Source organism: Ictalurus punctatus, chromosome 23, assembly GCF_001660625.3.
Source record: "Ictalurus punctatus breed USDA103 chromosome 23, Coco_2.0, whole genome shotgun sequence".
Classification (NCBI taxonomy): domain Eukaryota; kingdom Metazoa; phylum Chordata; class Actinopteri; order Siluriformes; family Ictaluridae; genus Ictalurus; species Ictalurus punctatus.
The window spans coordinates 7,782,740-7,804,363 of NC_030438.2; the positions used below are offsets into that span (position 1 = coordinate 7,782,740).

The 21,624-nt window shown below is 38.3% G+C and overlaps 2 protein-coding genes and 1 long non-coding RNA gene across 7 annotated transcripts in view; 2 read left to right on the forward strand and 1 right to left on the reverse strand.

The window, feature by feature from the left end:
* pign (phosphatidylinositol glycan anchor biosynthesis, class N) overlaps window positions 1-3,365 on the forward strand; it is a 25,560-nt gene extending 22,195 nt beyond the window's left edge. For 3 of the 4 annotated variants that reach the window (XM_017453869.3, XM_017453871.3, XM_017453870.3), the window contains one exon: window positions 2,410-3,365. Coding sequence is in view for 1 of the 4 variants with exons in the window: in XM_053674851.1 (XP_053530826.1) it covers window positions 1,597-1,609 (13 nt within the window). In the remaining 3 variants the exon portion in view is untranslated. Of the gene's footprint in view, window positions 1-1,596; window positions 1,740-2,409 lie in introns of those variants that run through there. The other variant, XM_053674851.1, reaches the window with a different exon arrangement.
* The window catches only part of LOC128628995 (uncharacterized), a 20,008-nt gene extending 14,661 nt beyond the window's left edge, over window positions 1-5,347 (reverse strand). The window contains exon 1 of the long non-coding RNA XR_008393294.1: window positions 5,082-5,347. This is a non-coding gene — a long non-coding RNA (uncharacterized LOC128628995). The remainder of the gene's footprint in view (window positions 1-5,081) is intronic.
* hnf4g (hepatocyte nuclear factor 4, gamma) lies at window positions 4,054-18,112 on the forward strand. 2 transcript variants are annotated; one of them, XM_017453900.3, is made up of 10 exons: window positions 4,054-4,259; window positions 11,139-11,307; window positions 11,403-11,497; window positions 13,585-13,691; window positions 14,131-14,286; window positions 14,571-14,658; window positions 14,765-14,917; window positions 15,550-15,786; window positions 16,237-16,359; window positions 16,494-18,112. In XM_017453900.3, exons 2-10 carry the CDS (start codon window positions 11,144-11,146, stop codon window positions 16,625-16,627), a joined length of 1,257 nt encoding a protein of 418 aa, XP_017309389.1. In that variant the 5' UTR covers window positions 4,054-4,259; window positions 11,139-11,143; the 3' UTR covers window positions 16,628-18,112. The 2 variants fall into 2 exon arrangements, with proteins under 2 accessions (XP_017309389.1, XP_017309388.1); XM_017453899.3 differs by lacking the exon at window positions 4,054-4,259 and adding an exon at window positions 8,128-8,397.
* Window positions 18,113-21,624: the final 3,512 nt, after the last annotated feature.

Sequence of the window (21,624 nt, forward strand, 5' to 3'; positions counted from 1 at the left end):
TAAAATGTAAATTAGAAACATTATTAAAAGTCAAAGCTGCTTTGTTTTTAATGATCATAAACATAGAACCAGTACAGTCAAAAGTTTGGATACACCCAGACATGCTTTCTAAATTTTTTTCATATTGTACATGAAGAGTCAGGATGTTCACTGAAAGCTATGAAAGGACACATATGGAATTATGTAATAAACTTTGTTCAAATTGTTCAAATTGGGTTTTTCTTCTGGACGTTTCTGTCGTTTGAATGATGGCACGCTATTACCATACTGTTAGCAAATTTATGCGGCCTATCTCAGTTCTGATCTTTTCGCTTGTGTGGGAATTTCAAGATAGAGTGTTTTGAGAGATCAGTAATGACACTCTATTACATTTACTTAAAATGTACTTGGAGTAGTTTTAATGCACTTTTACTTCTCTGGCTGAATGTCTCACAATGTTGGGCATGTAGTGTGCTGTATACGCTCTGCAATGCCATACATTATGTACATTAAGTATATATAGTGAGATAGGGTTGTTTATCACCTTCTGTTGTTTATGATACAGATACATAAGGTAGCTAATATTCACCTTATCCGTTTCAGTATAACACCACAAACTCATCAATATTCAAATCAATGTTTTGTTGTTTTTTTGGAAAGGAATTGGACAGCTGTAGTCTAAACACAAATTGAGAGAAGGGGAACTGATGTACGACAATTACAGAGGGAGCGCCACATCGTGTGCCAGTGAATGTCCTAAAAAAAAACAGCCAAGTTATTGTCTTTAGTTCCAACGTTAAGGAAATATATTCAATTCCATATGTCATAAGTAAGGAATAAAACACAACCTAGTCGTGAGTGTTGTTTTTATATAAATTCTTCTTACATTACATTACATTACAGCATTTAGCAGATGCCCTTATCCAATTATCTCATTTATACAACTGAGCAGTTGAGGGTTAAGGGCCTTGCTCAAGGGCCCGACAGTGGCAGCTTGACAGTGCTGGGATTTGAACTCACGACCAGAACAATCAAACGCTCTGACACTGGAGACTCCTTCCATAAATGTTAAATAAACTTCAGAAAATTCCACCATATCAATGCATACTTTTTTTTTAGTCTTTTTACCTTTAGAATCCGCCAAACAGGCCTCTGTGAATGAGTCGTTATTATATATAGAAACGATCACATATTTGAACGGGCGCATTAATATAAACCTGTGATTTGCAGCTGCGCTACTGTCAGAGCTGCTGTTAGAGATAATGAATCAGAACAGCAGTATGGTGTAAATCTTCTTCTATTTGCTCACTAATAATTTTTTTTTTTTTACTCACTTGCTTGCAAACGTGACTTTTAACTTTTGTCTACAACAGAGGTTCTCCCGGTGCTGCTTCACAAATTTCTCTTCTTTCAGAGCGCTTTGTTTTGTTGAGTAAATGATTGATGATGAGCTTAGTGGAGCTGAGAACCTCTGATCTAAACACTTGTCTGTTTAATCTGTTAGATTAACAGAGAGAGGAAATACAAAAAATCTATTTACTCAACAGGATTGTCTGTCAGTTATGGATTAAAAATAGCATGGTTTAAGTATAATGATGTTTTATTTCCTCTGTTCAGGAACCACAAATGAAACTATGACGATGGCCCGCGAAATCGCCCTGATCAGCATCTACACCCTGGTGCTCGTGGTGGGAAGCATCGGCGTGGTCCTAATGATCGGTGTGCTAAAATCAAACATGCGCTCATGGACCACCATCGCTTTTTTCAACCTGGTCTTGGTCCACTGCTTCTTCTTGGTCACCATCCCTTTCCGCATCTACTACTATGCACAGAGCTACTGGGGCCTGAATTCTTTTTTCTGTAAAGTGGTCAGCAGCATGATCCACATTCACATGCATGTGGTCTTCGTCATCTACGTCATCATCCTCACCATTCATTTCTTTCATTACTTTAAAAAAATTGAGCAAATGGAGTTCTATCGGAGTATCCATGCCATGGCGTTCAGCGTCAGCATATGGTCCGTCGTGATCATTGTCGGTCCTGTGACCGTATATCATTATGGGAAACATGCGAATGACAGCGAGACCAAATGCTTCCACTTTGGTTCAGAGCTCAAGGAAGGACCGGTGTTAGGGTGTAACATTTTTTTGTCGGTTTGTACAGTCATTTTTTCGTGCATCATGAGCTGTATGCTCGCACTCATTCTGTACTTGATGATCAAAAAGCATGGTGCGTCTTCATGGGCTCAGCAGGAGTTCTGGGCTCAGATGAAGAACGTCAGCCTCGTGCTCATCATCCTCTGCTGCCTGGTGCCATATCACCTGTATCGGCTGTACTATATGACCAATATTTCTGCGCTACAGAATGAAAACGAGGTGTTTCTTGCCATCACGTCCCTTACCTGCTTTGACATGATGCTTGTTTTTGCAGGGAAGGGAATATGCCATAGGTGCTGGGGTTGACTGCAGAAAACGCTGCTCTCTCTGAAACCTACTGTCCAACCATTGCAGGAAAGGAGGAAGAGAACAACGGTTGTGCTTTACTGATCAAACTGAGCGTTGTTGATATAAAGTGGTTACAGCTGTTATGTCCCTGACTGTTACCTTATGAGTGCTGTGTGGAGAGACAAAAATAACTTCTCAAATTCTCTGCCAAAAGATCCATTTACATTTTTGATTCTCTTAACCTCAGGTATTTCAATAATAATAATAATAATAATAATAATAATAATAATAATAATAATAATAATTAAAGGCAGCTAACTTGCATAAGATGAACTGCTAGTTTTCTTGGTAAGGTTCTTTAAAGGTGAAGTTTAATATTTATAAATTTCCTACTAATCCAAATTAACTGTATAAATATGTGGAAATTGTTTTTAAAAAACAACTGTTGTGTATTATCGGTTATCGGGCTGAGAAACCAACAGTGTTTTCATCAGGATGCTTGTCTGTATGTACGTGTATCTCCTGTCTGTCTTTTTACAGAAACGCCCCAACTCCTCTTCACCTCAGTCTGTTCAGAAAGGGTTAATGTATCTTAAGAGCAATGGTTCTGAATTCACCCCACCCCCCTTTTAAAAATATTGTTACCATGGTGGAAATCACAACCTACTGTCATCAAATATATCATATTTATTATAGTGTTCAGTTGACTCTTGTATATTTGAATAAATAGCCTAATATTTAAATTGTTTGGATCGTGTTTCATTTATTTTACAGTTAAAGGGGTCTCTAGATGAAAAAAGGTTTGAGTACACATGCTTTAAAAAAAAAAGCAAGGGAAGGAGAGGGCTGCGTGGTGTAAATTGAGGATTTGGTGCCTTCTGCTGTCTAACACAGAGAACGGCAAATACAATAACTGCAAAGAAAAAAAAGAAGAAGAAGAAGCAAATAAACTGAAATACCATATATACATTTCTCATTATGAGATTCTAACAACAATTTAGAATATTATTAAATTATCTATTTATATATACATTTTGAGATGCTAAACATGAGTAAGAATCAGTAGAAATGTATAGAAATAGATTTAAATGCAATAATACTATCAGAAAAATTTGCCTATACTAAAGATGTTTTGACTGAGAAATTATGTTTTTCACATGGAGCAAGAACCAAAAGTAATCTGTAATGTTTTCTTTCTTTCTTTCTTGTAATATTTTGTTTGTATTAAATAAATTTGTGCAGAAAAAAAAGAAACCTGTAATGGTTTTGTTGTTGTTGTTGTTGTTGTTGTTGTTGTTGGTGTTGGTGGTGGTGGTGGTGGTAGTAGTAGTAGTAGTACATGAAATAATAATAATAGAATGTATAATTTTGTAAACATTATTATTATTATTATTATTATTATTATTATTTTATTATTATTATAATTAAAAAAACATTTTAGTAGTATATGTGACTGCTGTATAACGCATCTATTAACATATACACACATACACTCTCTCTCTCTCTCTCTCTCTCTCTCTCTCTCTCTCTCTCTCTCTCTCTCTCTCGCTCTCACACCACTGATTCATTTCTTTTGGTGCTTTTTTTTTATTAGGCCTGGTTACTGTTTAACATCTCCACCCAGCTTCAGTTTGTTTAGTAAATCGATGTAATGAGACTGGCCTGACACTGCCTAGTGTGTCCCAGCTTTGCACTGAGTTTTATTATCCTGAGGACACTCAACATGACCAACTGCTTTAAAAAACTCCCCCATTTTCCCCTCATGAGAAAGATATCAACATAGCTCATTTTAGATTCAGTGCTACCAATGAAACGTTGTGTGAGGACGGAGAAAAGGTAAGAGCTTTTGTTTTTCTTTTCCCCAGGTAGGCCGTGTCGAGCGGGTGCAAACCATGTTGTTTAGAAGTTCTACTTCAGTTCAATACCTTCCTTTGACCCGGGTTAGATTAGCCTGTGTTAGCCTTTTGTACGTTGGACTTTGTGACGTCAGCAGCTGCTACTTTCATTGAAACATTGTTAGCATACTAGCAGTACTTGTCCAAGTAGAATACAAATATAAGTATTGAGAAATAGTATGCAATTTTACATTGACTCTGAGAAATTAAACACACGGACACTATATTAAAGATAAACACACAATATTCTGTTCTATTCTACAGTATACAAGAAAGTCTAGGTGAATAAACTTTACAGGTTATTCAATTAAACAATCGAGCATAAATTTTTCCAAGAAGTAAAATCAAATCATGAACTGTGTATTTGTTTATTTGTTTGTTACTGTCATTTGTTATGGTTTATAATGGTTATTAAATGTGTTGCTCTTACAGTTTGATAGATCAAAATGGTTTCCTGAGGAGATCTAATGATCCTACAGGAGTCTGATGGTCTGCGATGGCAACTTTGTAGTAAAGGAAATGTAATATTATAAAGTTATTACATCCCTGACAGTTACCTTAAAATACAGTGTAAAATGTACATATATAATCCGCTTAATAATCTATATTAGAACGATGTAGTAGAAGTGGATCTTAGAAGTGGATCTAGACTCACTTTTATATGATTTGATACTCAACATGGACTTGAAAATGTTGACAGAATGATATTCTGTATTGAATAAGACTAAGTTTTTGTATGTAAAGTGAAAATAATGGCTGTGACCTTGAAACGTTGAAGTGTCGTGTGAAGATCCAGAACACTTCCCCTTTTAAAACGAAGTGCTTCCCTCAGCGTTGGAGTTCAGTTAAAATGTAACTTCCTTTTACTCAGAAAGCAAAGCCGATTTACTTCCACTGAATCATCTGAGAATCCGTTCTGATTGTGTTTGGTTAAGATGTTTTCATGCGTTTCAGTAGGGATGTATCAATCCTCATTTATGGTATAGTCCTGGGTGCCTGCTGATAGCTGATACTGATCTGATGCTGAGATCCACACAGTAAATAAGCTAGCTGGGAAATATAAACATGTGCTGTAGGTCGAAATCACATGTGCTCCGTCCTCTCCAATGCTATTGGAACGACAAGGCCGTTCATTTGTTTGTTTGTTTTTGCTGTAGACTGAAAACATTTGGGTTTGAGATCAAAAGATGAATATTAGAAGAGAGTTTAGAATTTCAACTGTTTTCCCCCATGGTATTTTTATGTAAAGTGACATGTTAAACAGTATAGAACAGAGCACATTTTGTACCAGACCACCCAATTTTTAGGAGAGTAAAAATATTGGAACATGTGACTGATGTGTGTTTCTTGTTACCCAGGTGTGTCCTGTTAGATTGTTTGTTTAAACAATAAATAGCTCTGAACATATACTCTTGTTTTTAGCCTTCAGTTTCACATGGATCTGCTGTTAAAAAGGATAAACCAACATGAAGATCAGAGAGCTGTCTATGGGGGATAAAAGAATCAATTTTGAAGCTGAGAAAAGAGGGAAAATCAATCGGAGGCATTACACAAACATTGGGTATAGCCAATACAATTTTTGGAGTTTGGAATGTCTTGAAAAAGAAAGAACCCTCTGGTGTACTGAGGAACAGACACCAAATGGGTCGGCCAAGGAAAACAACAACAGCTGATAGAAACATTGTGTGGACTGTGAAGTAAAACCCCAAAACAACAGTCAGTGACATCACCAACAACCTCCACAGGGCAGGGGTGAAGGCATCATAATCCACTGTTCAAACAAGACTTCGAGAGCAGAAATATAGAGGCTGTACCACGAGATGCAAACCACTCATCAGCAGTAAGAATCAGAAAGCCATATTGGAATTCACAAAGAAATACAGAGATGAGCCACAAAAGATCTGGAACCAAGATGAACCTCTACCAGAGTGATGGAAAGGCCAAAGTGTGGAGAAAGGAAGGATCTGCTCATGATGCAAAACATACAAGCTCATCTGTGATTCATGGTGGAGGTAGTGTCATAGCTTGGGCTTGCATGGCCGCTTCTCGAACAGGCCCACTACTGGTGATGTAATTAATGATGATAGCAGCAATATGAACTGAAAGAGGCTGCAGTAAAAGCCTGGAAAAGCCTCACAAAAGAAACAACAAACAGTTTTGTGATGAAATTATTGCAAGCAAGGGAAATGCGACCAAATATTAAGTGTCACTTACTTTAATTTACTTCAAGATTGATATGTTCCTATACTTTTGCTCGCCAAAAAAATTGGCTGGTCTTATACATGGAATTACAAGCTGAAATCCTAAACTCTCATATCTCATATCCATCTTTGGATCTCAAAACTAAATGTCTTTGGCGTTCTTTGGCCTTGCCGTTTCAATAGTTTCAGAGGGGACTGTATAATGAATCAGTTAATCTGCTCTGATATCAATCCAGCCTTTCAGGTCAGTCTCGACTCGGATACCGATGCTCAGTATGGGAATCGGCGCGTACCTAATTAGCAAAACCTCCTAGTCATGGTAACGTTCATGCAAAACTTCTTTCCTGGTCATTCCTGGTCATGTGGTATGTGGTATATGTGTTTAGTTTTGTCAGGTCCTTTTTTTAAAAAAAAAAAAAAAAAAAAAAAGGCAGCAGACTGAATTATTTGTAATGTGATCACTTCCTTAATTCTATTTCAATGTCAGAGCGAGTCATAAAAAAAAATTATACGTCTCTTTTGGTCCATAGAAAGCTCAATGGCTTGTATAACGCCGCAATAGCCGTCTTTTCCACGTCCTCAAAAGACACATTAAAAGCTTTCCCTCTGGATAAAGCTAGACTTCTGTCACAGATGTGTTTTTCATATCTTTGTGCTCACTGTGCTGTGAATATTCCTTCAACCACTGAAACACATGAAATACATCTTACAGTCACAGACATAAGTCCTGTAACACCATGATCTTAATGACCAAAGGACTAATTCGTTTTTAATTCATGTTACAATTAGCTATGAAAGAAATACAAAAATCTACTATTGGTGCCTGACATGATATAACAACTAATCAGATCAGTTGTTACCTTTAGTAGAACCTTTCCAGAATATCCCAAAATCCACACAAACAAAAGTCTTAGCCACGATTACTGACATACAGGCTAAACTGATGCTTGTTATAGGATTATATCATAGGTCTGTCTAAGTTATAACTCCAAAAAGACTCCAAGCTTCCTTATTTTGTAATAGGCTGTTCGTGAGTGCGCCTATATACATTAATTGGTGATAACACGCTGTCTTAAAAACAGATAGGCTTAAACACTATCAGAGAGTTTGCTTTTTTCTGTTTTATGGAAGAGCTGCTCTCTGATTTGATTTATGATGCACAGAATGTGTTCACGTATGATAACATGCAGCTGTTTGTAAAGTTGACAGATATTTCAATAGAAGAGATCCAACTAGTTTAACGATGCCGTTAACCCCAAGTTAATCCCAGAATTTTCCCATCTCCATTCATTTTTCACTCCACCGGACCGCCTCATGACACAATCTGCCTTTAAAAAATAAACCGGAGAAGACGTACTCGGACAACTGTATACGAAATTGCATTCAGACAACAGTCGGGACTGATAAGATTCAATAGGTTGAATACAAGCACGACGTCTTGTCTTTATGCTCCATTCTTCCACTCAGTTTAATCTTTCACTCAGTTAACGGTCATTTTCTATAGATTAAGCGCTCTCGATAGGCCCAATATAACTAGATTTATCACCTCATCTTTCTGATAAGTTTTGGATAAAGAAGGGAGATAAGTTTAGTGAATAAGTTCTGTGCAAGGAGTTGAGGAGTTTCAAACGAAGCTCCTCCCTCGTCTTAGAGCAGGACAAATCAGCATTCTGCAGAGATGGACACTCTTTAAGGAATCAATGGTGTAGACATTGTCCTGGTTGAGCTTTAGCAGAAATTGTTAAGCAGGGATGAAGTTTTCTCAGAGTCCGGTATCCAAATCCCTTCTGGACATGGATGTAGCTAATTACTGTGAAGGCCTGGACCCCACCTATAGCACGCTGAGCTTTGAGAATGCTGATATGCTGTACAGCGGGGGTGAGTAACACGACTGAGATGATTGACGTGACAGCTGCTGACTCTCTACAAACTCTTCTGCGTAAAATATTTTCACTTCATTGGAACTGGCCTTCTTATGAGATGTTTCTGGAGGCCGTTTGGTCGTAGAATGATGAATTACTGATTGAGGTTTTTTAAAATAAATATAAAAACAGAGGTGACAGATTTGTTAGTTATGTGAGACATCATGACAGGGTTCATCCGTCATCCATCAGGACTGATAAGACACTGAGAAATGTAATGACTGTGTTCCATCAAAAAGCAAATTATTAGCCAGCAATAATGGATGTCTAACAACCTGGCTTAAATTTCAACGAAAGTTTGGATTCCACTGAACCATGGTGAAGTTGAGTCTCAAAATCCCTAAGCAAACAAACAAAAAAAGAGCTCTCCTTAATATAATATCGTTGGGATAGATTTGATAAACGAATACACAAAGATGATCCAATACTTGGAACAAGTTTAACTGTACAATTGGAGTTGTAGGTCGTAGCCTGATGCCGTAAGAAGTGGTTTATCTAAAACACTTGTTCTTCATTAACCAGATGCTGGTTTAAGATTGAGTGATGACCAAGATAGGCCAGTTTTTTTTATCTTTACTGTTCTGTACAGGGAATCCACTTGCTAAGATAGAGGCCATAAAATAACCTGAATGGAAAACTGCAAATTCAAAGCCATAAGCACATTTTATCAAGCACAAACGATAAGTCGTCTTATCTCCATACTGATTGAGTTGTTCATGTAAGAAGGCGTTCGGGCTGCAGAAATGATCATCACATTGTTTTGCTCAAAACAAAGTTGTTCCAACTCAATTAAACACAAGGTTTCTCACAGTAAACTTGGATATTAAACTAATACTTAGCACAACAGTCAATAAGTAAGAAATAACACACTTGTGGGCATGCTGTTATGGGAGAATAATCAGCCATGGTGTAGTGTTTTATTCCTCTTCTACCACAGCAGTTTGCCATCCGTTACAATTGTTTGTTCATTTCTTCATACTTATCCTCGTTTAATAGTTACGTTTAATGTCATGAGACGTCCACGAAACAGGTTAGTTGACTGTAAACAGTCCTTCCGTCACTTTTTCTTGAAGTTAAATAATAAGAAAAACGCAGCTCGTGAACTCCTCTAACGGAAAAGTTACATCTTTACCTGCTGACACTGGAGACTCTTTCCGTAAGTGTTAAATAAACATGTTAAATCTCTCGGGTTAAATAGTGACACTTTTAAAAAAATTATTATTCTGTTTATTAACGGACCCAAGATTATGTTGAGCATTTTCTGTACGAGTCCCCGTGAATGAGCAGTTACAATAGAAACGATAACGTATTAGAATGAGCGCGTTAATATAAACCTGTGATTTGCAGCTGCGCTACTGTCAGAGCTGTTGTTCCATCCATCCATCCATCCATTTTCCTTACCTACACAGGGTCGTGGGGGAACTATTCCAGGGATCTCGGGGCAATAGGCGGGGGACACCCTGGACGGGGTGCCAACCCATCACAGGGCACAATCGCACACACACTGACGCACTACGGACAATTTGAAATGCCAATCAGCCTTCTGATGTAGGGTTCTGCCAAAGGGACACTCTTTAGGGTGGAAGATTTAGACACTTGGACAAAAGGTTCCATCTAGCAATCTAAAGGGTTCTTTGTGGTTTCCCTATGTGAGAACCCTTAACAACAAAAGGTTTCCTTAAAAGAAAGGGTTCCAAATACAACCCCTTTAGAAATCTTGAGCTATCCAAAGAACTTCTGTGGGACCCTTTTTAAAAGTGTAGAGCCTGCTTTAATTTGAGGTTGTTTTTTTTTTCTTGGAGGAATCATTTCCCCGTTGTGTTTTTTCTTTGCTCCATTTTAGATGCATAACTTGTTTTTTTTCTCTTAAAATTAAGAGCATAAAACATGTGCTGAAGTCTATTAGCCTGCGTCTCAGAAGCTGACAGGGCAAAATTGCTTCTCTACGACAATGGGTCCACCACTTCTTCTTCTTTTTTTTCTCCCTTTTTTTCTTTCTCAGATGAGGAAGGATCAGGTTGGGAATAGGTAGACAGCCTGATGCGAAAGAGACGGCTTTCGGCGGATTAAAATTCAATGATGAGATGTCAATCTCCATCGAATACGTGTCTGTGAGATAAAACACGAAGGCTAAATCCTAATTAAGTCTGCTCTGCATTAAAGGGAGATTTCAATCAGCTCGGGGCGAATAAAAGACTCTGGTCCCCTTGCTGCAGTTCTTTCGTTGAAATGTTATGATTTTGGATGCACAAAAGAAATGATTGATTCTCTTCCTCTCTGAAGGTGAACAGAGGGATGCTGATCTCTATTTCACGAGAGGGTCGAGCACGCTCTCTTTGTTCACTTATGCAGAAACTTCTTTATTGAAATCCTCTGCCTCCTCATTAACAACTGATTGCGAGACAGCGGGCCAGGCCGTGCTGCCACAGATGTACTGTATCTCAATAGATATTTGCTTTGTGGGTCATGCTAACCTCATGCAAAACAAGTCCTCTTTAGCTACCGGACTTCTGGTTTTGACCGGCGTCCTTGCTTGGTATGGATATTAGACTGGTAACATGTTCTTGCAAGTGATTTCATAAGATTTTTAGCTCATGCAAAACACCCGTGCTGCCTTTTTAACCCCGAGCATGATCAATCGAGAGATTGATAGCTGTGCCCGAGTAATGATGTGACGGTTTGCTGTGTGATCTGCAGAAAGCATGCCAACAGAGCCCAGCATCAGCCATGGGGATAATGGCGTGATCTCCAACTGTGCCATCTGTGGGGACAAGGCCACAGGCAAGCACTACGGCGCGTCTAGCTGTGACGGCTGCAAGGGCTTTTTCCGCAGGAGCATCAGGAAGAGCCACGTCTACTCGTGCAGGTAGCTGACGCCCTTCACCCCCTCACCCCTCACCTGTGTTTGAATTCAAGTCATTCATGTACCCAAGATGTGCACTTTTTCACCCTCTTACTCAGGTTCAGTCGCCAGTGCGTCATCGACAAAGACAAGAGGAATCAGTGCCGCTTCTGCAGGCTTCACAAATGCTTTCGAGCTGGAATGAAGAAAGAAGGTAAACACATGTACAAATGTATTTCTAGCACAGTGCTATCGAATTCTTGAATCTGATCGGTCTAAAATTGTTGATTCATTTTCTATAACAGCAGTTCTGACGGTAGTTCTGCAGTATCTGCAAATCAGAGGTTTATACTAACGCTCTCATTTTAACGCGTCATCGTTTTATGCAGAAATCTACAGGATAAAATATGCTGTTACTGGAAAAGAATTCACTTTGCGGAGCTAACATCATCACACCACTTCTTTGTTGATTATTTTTTTCTATAACAGCACGGACTGTTGCATTTTATTCCTTAAACACGCTTAGGAACATCGAGGAAAAAGGAAACGCTTAGCACAGAAATAAGGTACGCCATAAAAACATGCACTGGATACATGAGGAATGTGCAGTTTATTGGATGTATAACCTTGGCTGAGGTTTTTATGGCAGGCGATCATGTGTTCTCTAGCTCACTTTCCGTGCGTGCACGTGTTATTCAGGGCGGTGATCGGTTAAAGTTTTACCACACTCTTGCTCGGACAGGTTTTTTTTTTTTTTTCTTGCTCCTTGTCTTCCAAAAGTAAAAGCACCAAAATACACCATTAAGGTTACAAAGTTACACTATTCTGTACTGCTTTTCATGCTGTCTACTGTTGATTACATTCATCCTCAATATTGCAGCAGTCAAATCTAAGTCAGCATTTATCTGTCTTAACAATTCGATTTAATTTTATTTGTATAGCGCTTTTAACAATGGACGTTGTCTAAGCAGTTTTACAGAAACATATAAACACAGGATAGAGATTTTAAGTGTGTGAATTTATCCCTATTGAGCGAGCCGGTGGTGACGGTGGTGAGGAAAAACTCATTAAGATGATATGAGGGAGAAACCTTGAGAGGAACCAGACTCAGAAGGGAACCCGTCCTCATCTGGGTAACAACGGATAGTGTGAAAGTAAAAGAAAGTTCATTATGGTTTTAATATGAAATCTGTTTGTTGAACTACTCCACTGTTCAACAGGTTTGCACCCCCTGTTGATGTGCCTAGTTAATGAATTTAGAACAGGGAGTAATGCTAACCCTTGACAGTTCCAGGGTCAATGGTTCGATTTTTAGCTCGGCTTACACGAGTTACTGTTACCAGCCTAACACTTTTGTTTGATTGTTTTCCTATAACTGCTCATTTCAAAAGGTCGTACACGAATTTGAGTATGATTACAATTTTTATGTTTCCGTCCCAGATTCTTATCTCAAGCACGAGTGGTTGAATATTTGTAGGATTTATACAGAATTATCACAGTACCCAGCGGATGAACCGATTTTCAAATCGATACCAAACAGGGTCAAGGTCACAGCAAGGTCAAATGTCTGTAATAGTGTTTCTTCAATAGCTTCCTGTTCCTATTGAGTATATTTTAAGGGTATTTCAGCCATACAAATGAGTAGTACCAAGAACGACTAGACTCGGTGGTGGTGGTGGTGGTGGTGTTGATGCCGCTGGCGTCAAGGTCTACTTGTTTATTAATTAAAGAATGACCCATCATATATATATATATATATATATATATATATATATATATATATATATATATATATATATATATATATATATATATGTATTATCCATTCATTATAGTTTACGTTACATTTAACATTGTGGAACATCGGCAAAACATCACTTACATTATAGCAGCTGTAAAAATTGCTCCTGATTTGCAACTGCACTAATTTAACGGAAAACTAATCAACACCCTTTGACCGATCAGAATGCAGATCTCAATAGCGCTCTTGTATAACTCGCAGTTAATGTATTGTTGCTTTCATCATTTTCGAGGAAAGGGTGCACAAACTTTTACACTCGACTGTATTGCTTTAATACTAATTTGTAAACGCTAATAATGAACCTCGTGGCCTTTAAATAATTAGTCTCACTAGCTCGAATGTCATTTCTACACGTGACTACACTTTTATGAGTCTTGAAGGTGTGCAAGCCCGGCGAGAAGTCAGACAAACGCACTCATCTTAGCTAATCAGTAATCTTTTCGAGATGTTATTAGCGTTCTAATCAGCTGCGTGGTTTTATTTTTATGTGCGTTATTCAGCTGTGCAGAATGAACGGGATCGTATCAGCTCCAGGAGAAGCACACCGGACTCACATGACCTTCCGCCTATCACTGTGCTGGCGCAGGCAGAGACCCTTTCACAACAGGTTGGCTGCTGATTGTACACACGTACCCACTTTGTATTCCATCTGCATTAACGTAGCGTTTCACACTAGTGAAATTAACCTCATGATAATCGCAGCCTCGATATCTTAAGTTTATTCAAAAGACGCTCAATGTGACATTCTTCATAGATGCTGATCGTCCTTAACAAAGCTGATTAAAGACGGAATATACAGAAGAGAGACCGATATGAATATCTCATTAGAGTAACTCTGAAGAACGTTTCTGATATGCTTGGTTAATGATGATGATGAGAGGCTGCGTGTGTAATTTGCATTAGCCGCTGCTTAAGCATCGGTTAATGTCATCAACATTTCCAATCATCTGCATGACTACTTGTGTGAGTTTAGTTTGCAAAGCAACGACTTGTGTAATAATAAACGGTTCTGGAGGACGTGCTAACTTCGCCCCATCTCCGTGTAGATTGGCGTCGCCAGTCCGACCGGCTCCGCGGATATCTCCGAGAAGAAATCAGCCGCCGTCGGGGACGTGTGCGAGTCTATGAAGCAACAGCTGCTTGTTCTGGTAGAGTGGGCTAAATACATCCCGGCCTTCGGCGAATTGCCTCTTGACGACCAGGTAATGGCTATTCGAAAGCCAAACTGCCTGCGCTAATTGGGGGGGCACTTGGCTTAAATTGCAGGCCCTTTCGCTTGAGCTCAATATTTGCTATTCACATGACTGACTCAATTTATCCCTCCATTCAGCCTTGCTCTTTGGTTCTCCTGTTTTGTGCAGGATTTCTGATCTTCTCTGCCATGTCCTTTGTTATTGTATTGATTGAGTATGCTTATAGTAGGCTGCTGATGCTTTTTAAATGAGCTAAATGTTCAGGCCGTTCTCCCTCTGTTCCGGTTTTGCAGGTCAGTTTATTACGAGCGCACGCAGGAGAACATCTTCTGCTCGGAGTGGCCAAGCGGTCAATGCCATACAAAGACGTCCTGCTGCTCGGTAGCTATCGATCAGAATTTACATCCACTCTTTATAAATGCACGTGTACATGCAGGAAGGTCTCAATTGTAAATTAGTACAAGTGTTGTCTTCTCCTTTTTTCTAGGTAATGGCTGTGTCATTCACCGAAATTGCCCCGAGGCGGAGATCAGCCGAGTTGCTAACCGCGTCCTTGACGAATTGGTCTCACCCTTCCAAGACATACAGATTGATGACAATGAATACGCAGCTCTCAAAGCCATTGTTTTTTTTGACCCTGGTACAGTCTCATATGCTTAAAGTTTTATAAAAACACCATTACATTACAAATGGCCTTAAAAAATAGCCTTAGAAGAACATTTCAGGGTTTTTAACCTAGAGAGAGAGAGAGAGGTTACACAGACAAGAACTTAAATACAATTTCCCTGTATTGAGAAAAGAACTGAAAATCTCTTTACCCCACCCTTAATTGTAATGGAAGTCTAAGAGCAGTTGTTGACCATCAATAAACACAAAACTACAACCATTGCACTCTAACTATAAAGGAGTAAGGGTGAGACAGACGAGAGAAAAGTTTTATCCATGTTTCCTGACTCGGGAGCAGTTTTTGAGAAGGTACATTGAACAATCAGGTCCACACAATAGTGCTCATAACATCTGTATCACCGATCATAAATAGGAACATTTCTGAAAGGATACTAGGACTAGATGTCATTTAGATGTCCTAGACAATATTAACCAGGTGGTTTTAATGATATGGCTGATCGGTAGACGTGAGATTGGAATTAATGGATGCTGTTCTCTTTGCCACATAAACTACAGACATAGTGTATAGAGATTTTCAGGCTGAAAAACTTTGAAGTATATCTCTCTAACCCATTTGAATGACTCCTGTTTGTGTACGACTTTCAGATGCCAAAAGCCTCAGAGATCCCTCGAAGATAAAAAGCATGAGGTGCCAGGTTCAGATGAGTCTTGAAGACTACATTAATGACCGTCAGTACGACTCTCGTGGGCGCTTTGGCGAGCTACTGCTGCTTCTCCCTACTCTGCAGAGCATCACCTGGCAGATGATCGAGCAGCTCCAGTTCATCAAACTCTTTGGCCTGGCCAAGATCGACAACCTGCTGCAAGAGATGCTGCTAGGAGGTGACATGAGAGAAAGCACTTAATTTGGGGATTCATTTAGGTTTAACAGATAAAAAACATTCACCTTTAGATAAAAGGGCTCTTTAATGGCACAGTCGGAGATAAAGCTGTAGTTTACCAATATGGGAAAGTCTACAGGATGCAGGGCTTTTTTACTTCTTGGAAACATGCCAAGCTGCATTTATTTGTCTAATCTCATTTGTTGTTGTTTTTTACACTACATTGGGACCTTAGCCTCAAAATATTTCAAAACCCCTATCCTATAGAGCTACAATTCTATAAAAGCAGATTATAGATGACATGATCAGGACCCAGAGGAGGATATAATATTAATGATAAGTTAATGATGTCAGTCCCATCTTTGGCCTCAAAGAAAAAGAAATAACCCCTTTAGGATTTAAGATGTCATTCATAATCAATACCAAAATCTGTATATCGATGGCCTCACAGGTCTGACCACAGAGCAGCCTTACTTGCACCACCACGGCCACCCCCAGCTCGCCCAGGATCCAATCACGGGCCAAACGTTAGTCATCAGCTCCATTTCAGGCCCTCTGCATGCACAGCAAATAGGTGAGATCATCATTTATAGACATATGACTAGTTGAATATTATTGATACAGTGCCACTGTTGCCCACGTGCATGTATATATATATATATATATGTATCATTAAAGCTCATGCTGTTTTGTGGCTTGTTTTCCCAGCTTCTCCAGACACCCCAATCCCATCTCCTCCTCAGGTTCAGAGTCAGGAGATCTATAAGGCCTCCTCTAGTCCTACACTCTTAATGCCGACACAGCCCATCTCCAACAGACCCTCTCCTGAGCCACCACTCTGAGGCATAAAATGGTGTCCTTGCATCATTAATAATTGTATTTGAGCTGTATCCTGGTGTGTGTTTGTAAATGTGTAAATAGTTTGAGATGGTTAAAAAAAACAAAAAACAGATCAGTATAATTTTAAAAATCTTTGAGACCATTGATGTTACAGTGCTGTGAAAAAGTATCCTGATTTCTAAGATAAAACAAACATGAGTGAATACCAAAAGCGGTTTTTAAATGATAATGTTATTTATTGAAGCAAAAAAACTACCAGCTGGGCCTGTGTGAAAATGTATTTGTATAGTTGTCATAGTTACTAATTCCCCAAATCTAAGAAACTGTTCATAATGGGGTTCAGCTGGACTAGATGCAACCAGGCTTGATCACTGCAAACCCTGTTCTATCAAATCAACACTTAAATAGAACTTTTTCAACAGCATGAAGTTGGTTAAAAGGTTTTACCAGTAACACAATATGCCAAGAAATTCCAGAAATGATGTGGAAGAAGGTGATTGAAATACATCAGGCTGGGAAGGGTTACAAAGCTATTTCAAAGTCTCTGGGACTCCAAAGAACCACAGTGAGAAAAAAAACTCGCCACAGTAGTGAACCTTCCCAGAAGTGGCCGACCTTCCAAGATTCCTCCAAGAACACAGCAACGACTCATGGAAAAAGTGGAACTGTTTGGAAGACAGGGGTCCCGTTACAAATCCTAAAGGAGAATGTCTGGTCTTCAGTCCGTAAATTGAAACTCAGGCACAACTGGATTATGCAGCAAGACAATGATCCAAAGCATAGGAGTAAGTCCACCTCTGAATGGCTCAGAAAAAGTTAAGTTAAAGTTTTGGAGTGGCCTAGTCAAAGTCCTGACTTTAACCAACTGAGATGCTGTTACAGACCTCGAACGAAAACCCTTCAGTGTGGCTGAACTAAAGCAGTTCTGCAAAGAAGAGTCGGCCAGAATTCCAGCACAGTGCTGTGAACGACCGATCTCCAGTTATCAAAAGCCTTTGACTGCAGTTATTGCTGCTAAAGATGGCACAACCAGATTTTAAGTTTAAGGGGGAAATTAGTTTTTCATATGAATGATGTGTTGGATATTTTTTTTCTGCAATAACAAAAAACCTTATTGTGTTTTTACTCAGGTTGCCTTTGTTTTAAGCTGCATTTCGTTTTAAAATCAAAAACTATTTAGTATGAGATATACACAAATACAGAAAGAATCTGGATGGGGCCCAAATACTTTTTCACAGCACTGTATGTAGTGACTCACAAAAATGTCCTATAACATGTAATATTAATAATACTAATAATCACAGAAGCAGATACATGTTTGAAATCATGAAATGATGTAAATATGATTCGAAAATTTTTAATTGAATGTAGAATAGATAAAGGACATACAAGTTATTTAACTTCAAGCTTGTAACCTGTGGAATTTCAAGCTATAGTATGTCGGTGTATTTATGATTATGTTTTAATAAACCACACATTTCAATGGCTGCCTAACTATGCTTATTTGAGATGTTTAAGAAAGGATATAGAAATAAGTGTATACAATAAATGAGGCATAATGTGAATGCTATAAACTAGGCCAAAATATTATCAGATTGAGCGGGTTTGTTCCTATTTAAATGTGGTGCTGAAGGAAAAGTAGTGGGCTTTAATATGATATAATCATATTATCATATTTTACAGGTTTTAGTTTGGTTGAAAAAAGGACAAATGGTTTTAAAGTCAATCTGGCAACCTTGATCAAAAGTAGCACGCGATAGGTCTGTACGCGTCTATGGCGCATGCAGTTTTTTTTTGTTTTATTGATTAGTTGGACGCTGATTAACGTCATGAAGAAAAAAACAACTTCCATTGCAAATTTTATGGACAAACATGAACTGAAACCACCCTTTAGCGTCTGTAGCTTTTTTATTTACGTTTGTCTGTCGGTATTATATTAAATGTCGTCGAATATCTAAGCTTTCCTTTTTCTTTTTCCAAATGGAAATATCTAAAGTTTTAGCTAACGCCGCCTGGTGTACATCCGGGCCCTAATTGCTATCCGCCATCTTGAGTAACGACCCGAAAGACCTCAGGTGTTTCAAGGTAAGTTTGTATACTATATTCGAATATAACACACAGCAAACATATTCATGATATGTCTTCATTTTAAAAGTGCCTCTAGCAATAAGTCGATAAATTGGCATTATAGGGTTTTATACGGCAATTATATTAGATGAAGCCATAACGAGATCCCGAGAACGTTCTGACCTTCAGTATGACAGACAGACAGACAGACAGACAAACCAACCAACCAACCAACCCCCAAAGTTATCATAATAAGGGAAATGCGTTGTATAGTATATAGTTATTTTCTACATAATAATGCTTGTTTTAAAAAACAGCAACAATATTTTGTTGTGTGCATTACATTAACAATAAAAAATAATATAATATTGATTGATAATATAACATTGTTATATCAATTATACAATTTTATAATAATACTAATAATAGTAACAACAAACAAAACATTAGAAACTCTCATAGAATTTGTAATGGTTCTAATGGAAACTGTAATGGCCCCTGTGGATCTCTACTGGTAATTGTTGCCTTCTATACAGTACCATTAAGGACCTACATCCTTAATATGTCCTGCTTCATGATGGAAATCATTTGGTAATGGTTTTAATAGTCAACAGCTGATGGTTTGTAATGGTATTTGTAGTGGGACGCATTAGAATTTCTCAGTTTTTTCCCCAGCAGAGATTATATTACACACATAGCGATTTCTTAGCCACTTAATTAGCTGCACGTCCTTGTTAATGAATTTTTTTTCTAAATAAAGCATATAAATAAAAACATAGGTATCATCCATTCTGCCTATAAAAGCATGCAGCTGTGGTCAAGAGTCGACACGGTTTGAGTGTTTGACAAACGGCTGATCTTGTGGGACTTTCGCGCATAATTTTACATTTTCTAGACTTTACAGAAAGTGATGTGGAGGGGAAACGCGTCTAATCAGCATGTGGAGGAAAACGCTTTGATAACGAGAGAGGAGAAGACTGATGGCTGAAGGAGATCTCTGAACGAGTGAAACAGTACAGGTAAAAGCACAGGCAGGTGACGAATGAATGTGAAGAACTAACAGAGGTTTAGCACAGTGTTGGGCCACCACGAGCCTCCAGAACAGCTTCAGTGCACCTTCTCATTCATTGAGTCTCTGGAACTGTCCTGGAGCAACGAACAGTGTTTTTCAAAAAGATTGGTCTTGGTGATGGTGCTCTATAGTGCCGTCTCTCCAAAATCTCCCATATGAAGTTGTTCAAATGGGTTGAGATCTGATGACTGTGCCATCCGTGTCATTTTCATTCTCATCAGTGAACCATCTGGAGTCATCCTGGAAGAGACCACGCCCATCTGGATACAAAGGTGATCACACAGAAGAACTTTTTATTCACTTGCACTGACCTTTCCCTCGACAGGGAAAATTTGACCCAAACCTTAACAGCAAAAATTTTATTTTTTATTTTATTTTATTTTATTTTATTTTTTAAATGTCCTTCACAGTATAACAGAGTCAGCCATTTTCCCTTTAATTTGTCACCTGTCTGTATATACATACATCCAAATAACCTGCTTATTTATGTCTGTATCCCTGCTGAAAAGAAGAAAAAAAAAAACAGCTTAGACGAGCATGAAATTCATGCTGGTCTAAGCTGTTTTTTTTTTCCCCCAGCAGGGATATAAACATAAATAAGTATGGATATGCAGTTTTTGGGGAGGGGTGCGAGGGTGAGGTTAGGAGCTAGACTGTAGGATTAAGAGAGCAGATGAGGTTTGGTCTACTGTAAAAATCTGGATTTGCATGTATATAAAGAGGAATACAACAAAAATGCATTGTGATTTTCTTTGCATTAAACGCTTACAAAATTCTAAGTTAAATCCTTAAATTCAGTCGACGAGGTCCTGATTCCTCACTCTTATACATACTTACACACCCTTCCTATTCATTTCTTTGTAGTTACTGAATAATTCAGTATAGTTACTGGATAATATGCTTTAAGATGCGAAGCAGGGATTGAGGGTTAATGGCAAAACGAGGAAATAGAAGAGATCCATGTTATTACAGTATTTACAGTATATAGAACCTTTTGAGTTTGCTGTAGATTTGACAGAACTATGGTTTAAATAGGTTTCTCATAAGCTCCAAAGCAGAATGTTTAGTGTAAATGTACCTCATATTCAGTCAGATCCACTGATTATCCCCTGTTTAAGGAGATAATTTAGTTTCAACACTAATAATACTGTAGTTTACTGTACACTGACCACTATTTACATCTTTAAGTCTTCATTTCTTATTCTTTCGCTATTAAATTGCAATGATGGAAACCAAATAACAATATTAGTCCGCACCATTCACAAGATGGTGATTCAGCCCTAAAGATAGTGTAATGTTTTTGGTTTATTTTCCCTCTGTAATGACACGTTCTCATATCATGTACATTAAGATGTGGTTTCGGATGCTATGTGTGACCGATAAACATGACATACAAAGCAAGACCTATGCAAAGTAAGCAAAATTAAGCTATTTCCACTGAGCACAATGTACAGTACATCACAATGTGCTTTTCTTCAGTATTTTCTTTTTCTTCACTGATACTTTTATTTAATGTAAGTTGGTTAACAGAGAAAAGGAGTTCAAATGAGACATACAGTAGAAAAATAGTACAGTATATGATATATAATATGTTTCACAGCAATGTCCAATGTGCGCCTTATGTTTACATGCATGATTTACTTGTGTCTCATCAGTCAACATGACATGGCATCAAATACGTCTTTGGATCAAGTTCTTCGTTCTGTCATTTCACTATCAGATCACAGTACATCAGATACATCAGATAGATCAGTATATACTGATGATTGTCGTGGCAGCAGGACTTACTGTATAATCTTGCTTGAACTAGAGTTCCAGTTGCTACTACTCGTTAAAATGACCCTGTTGATAGAATTATAT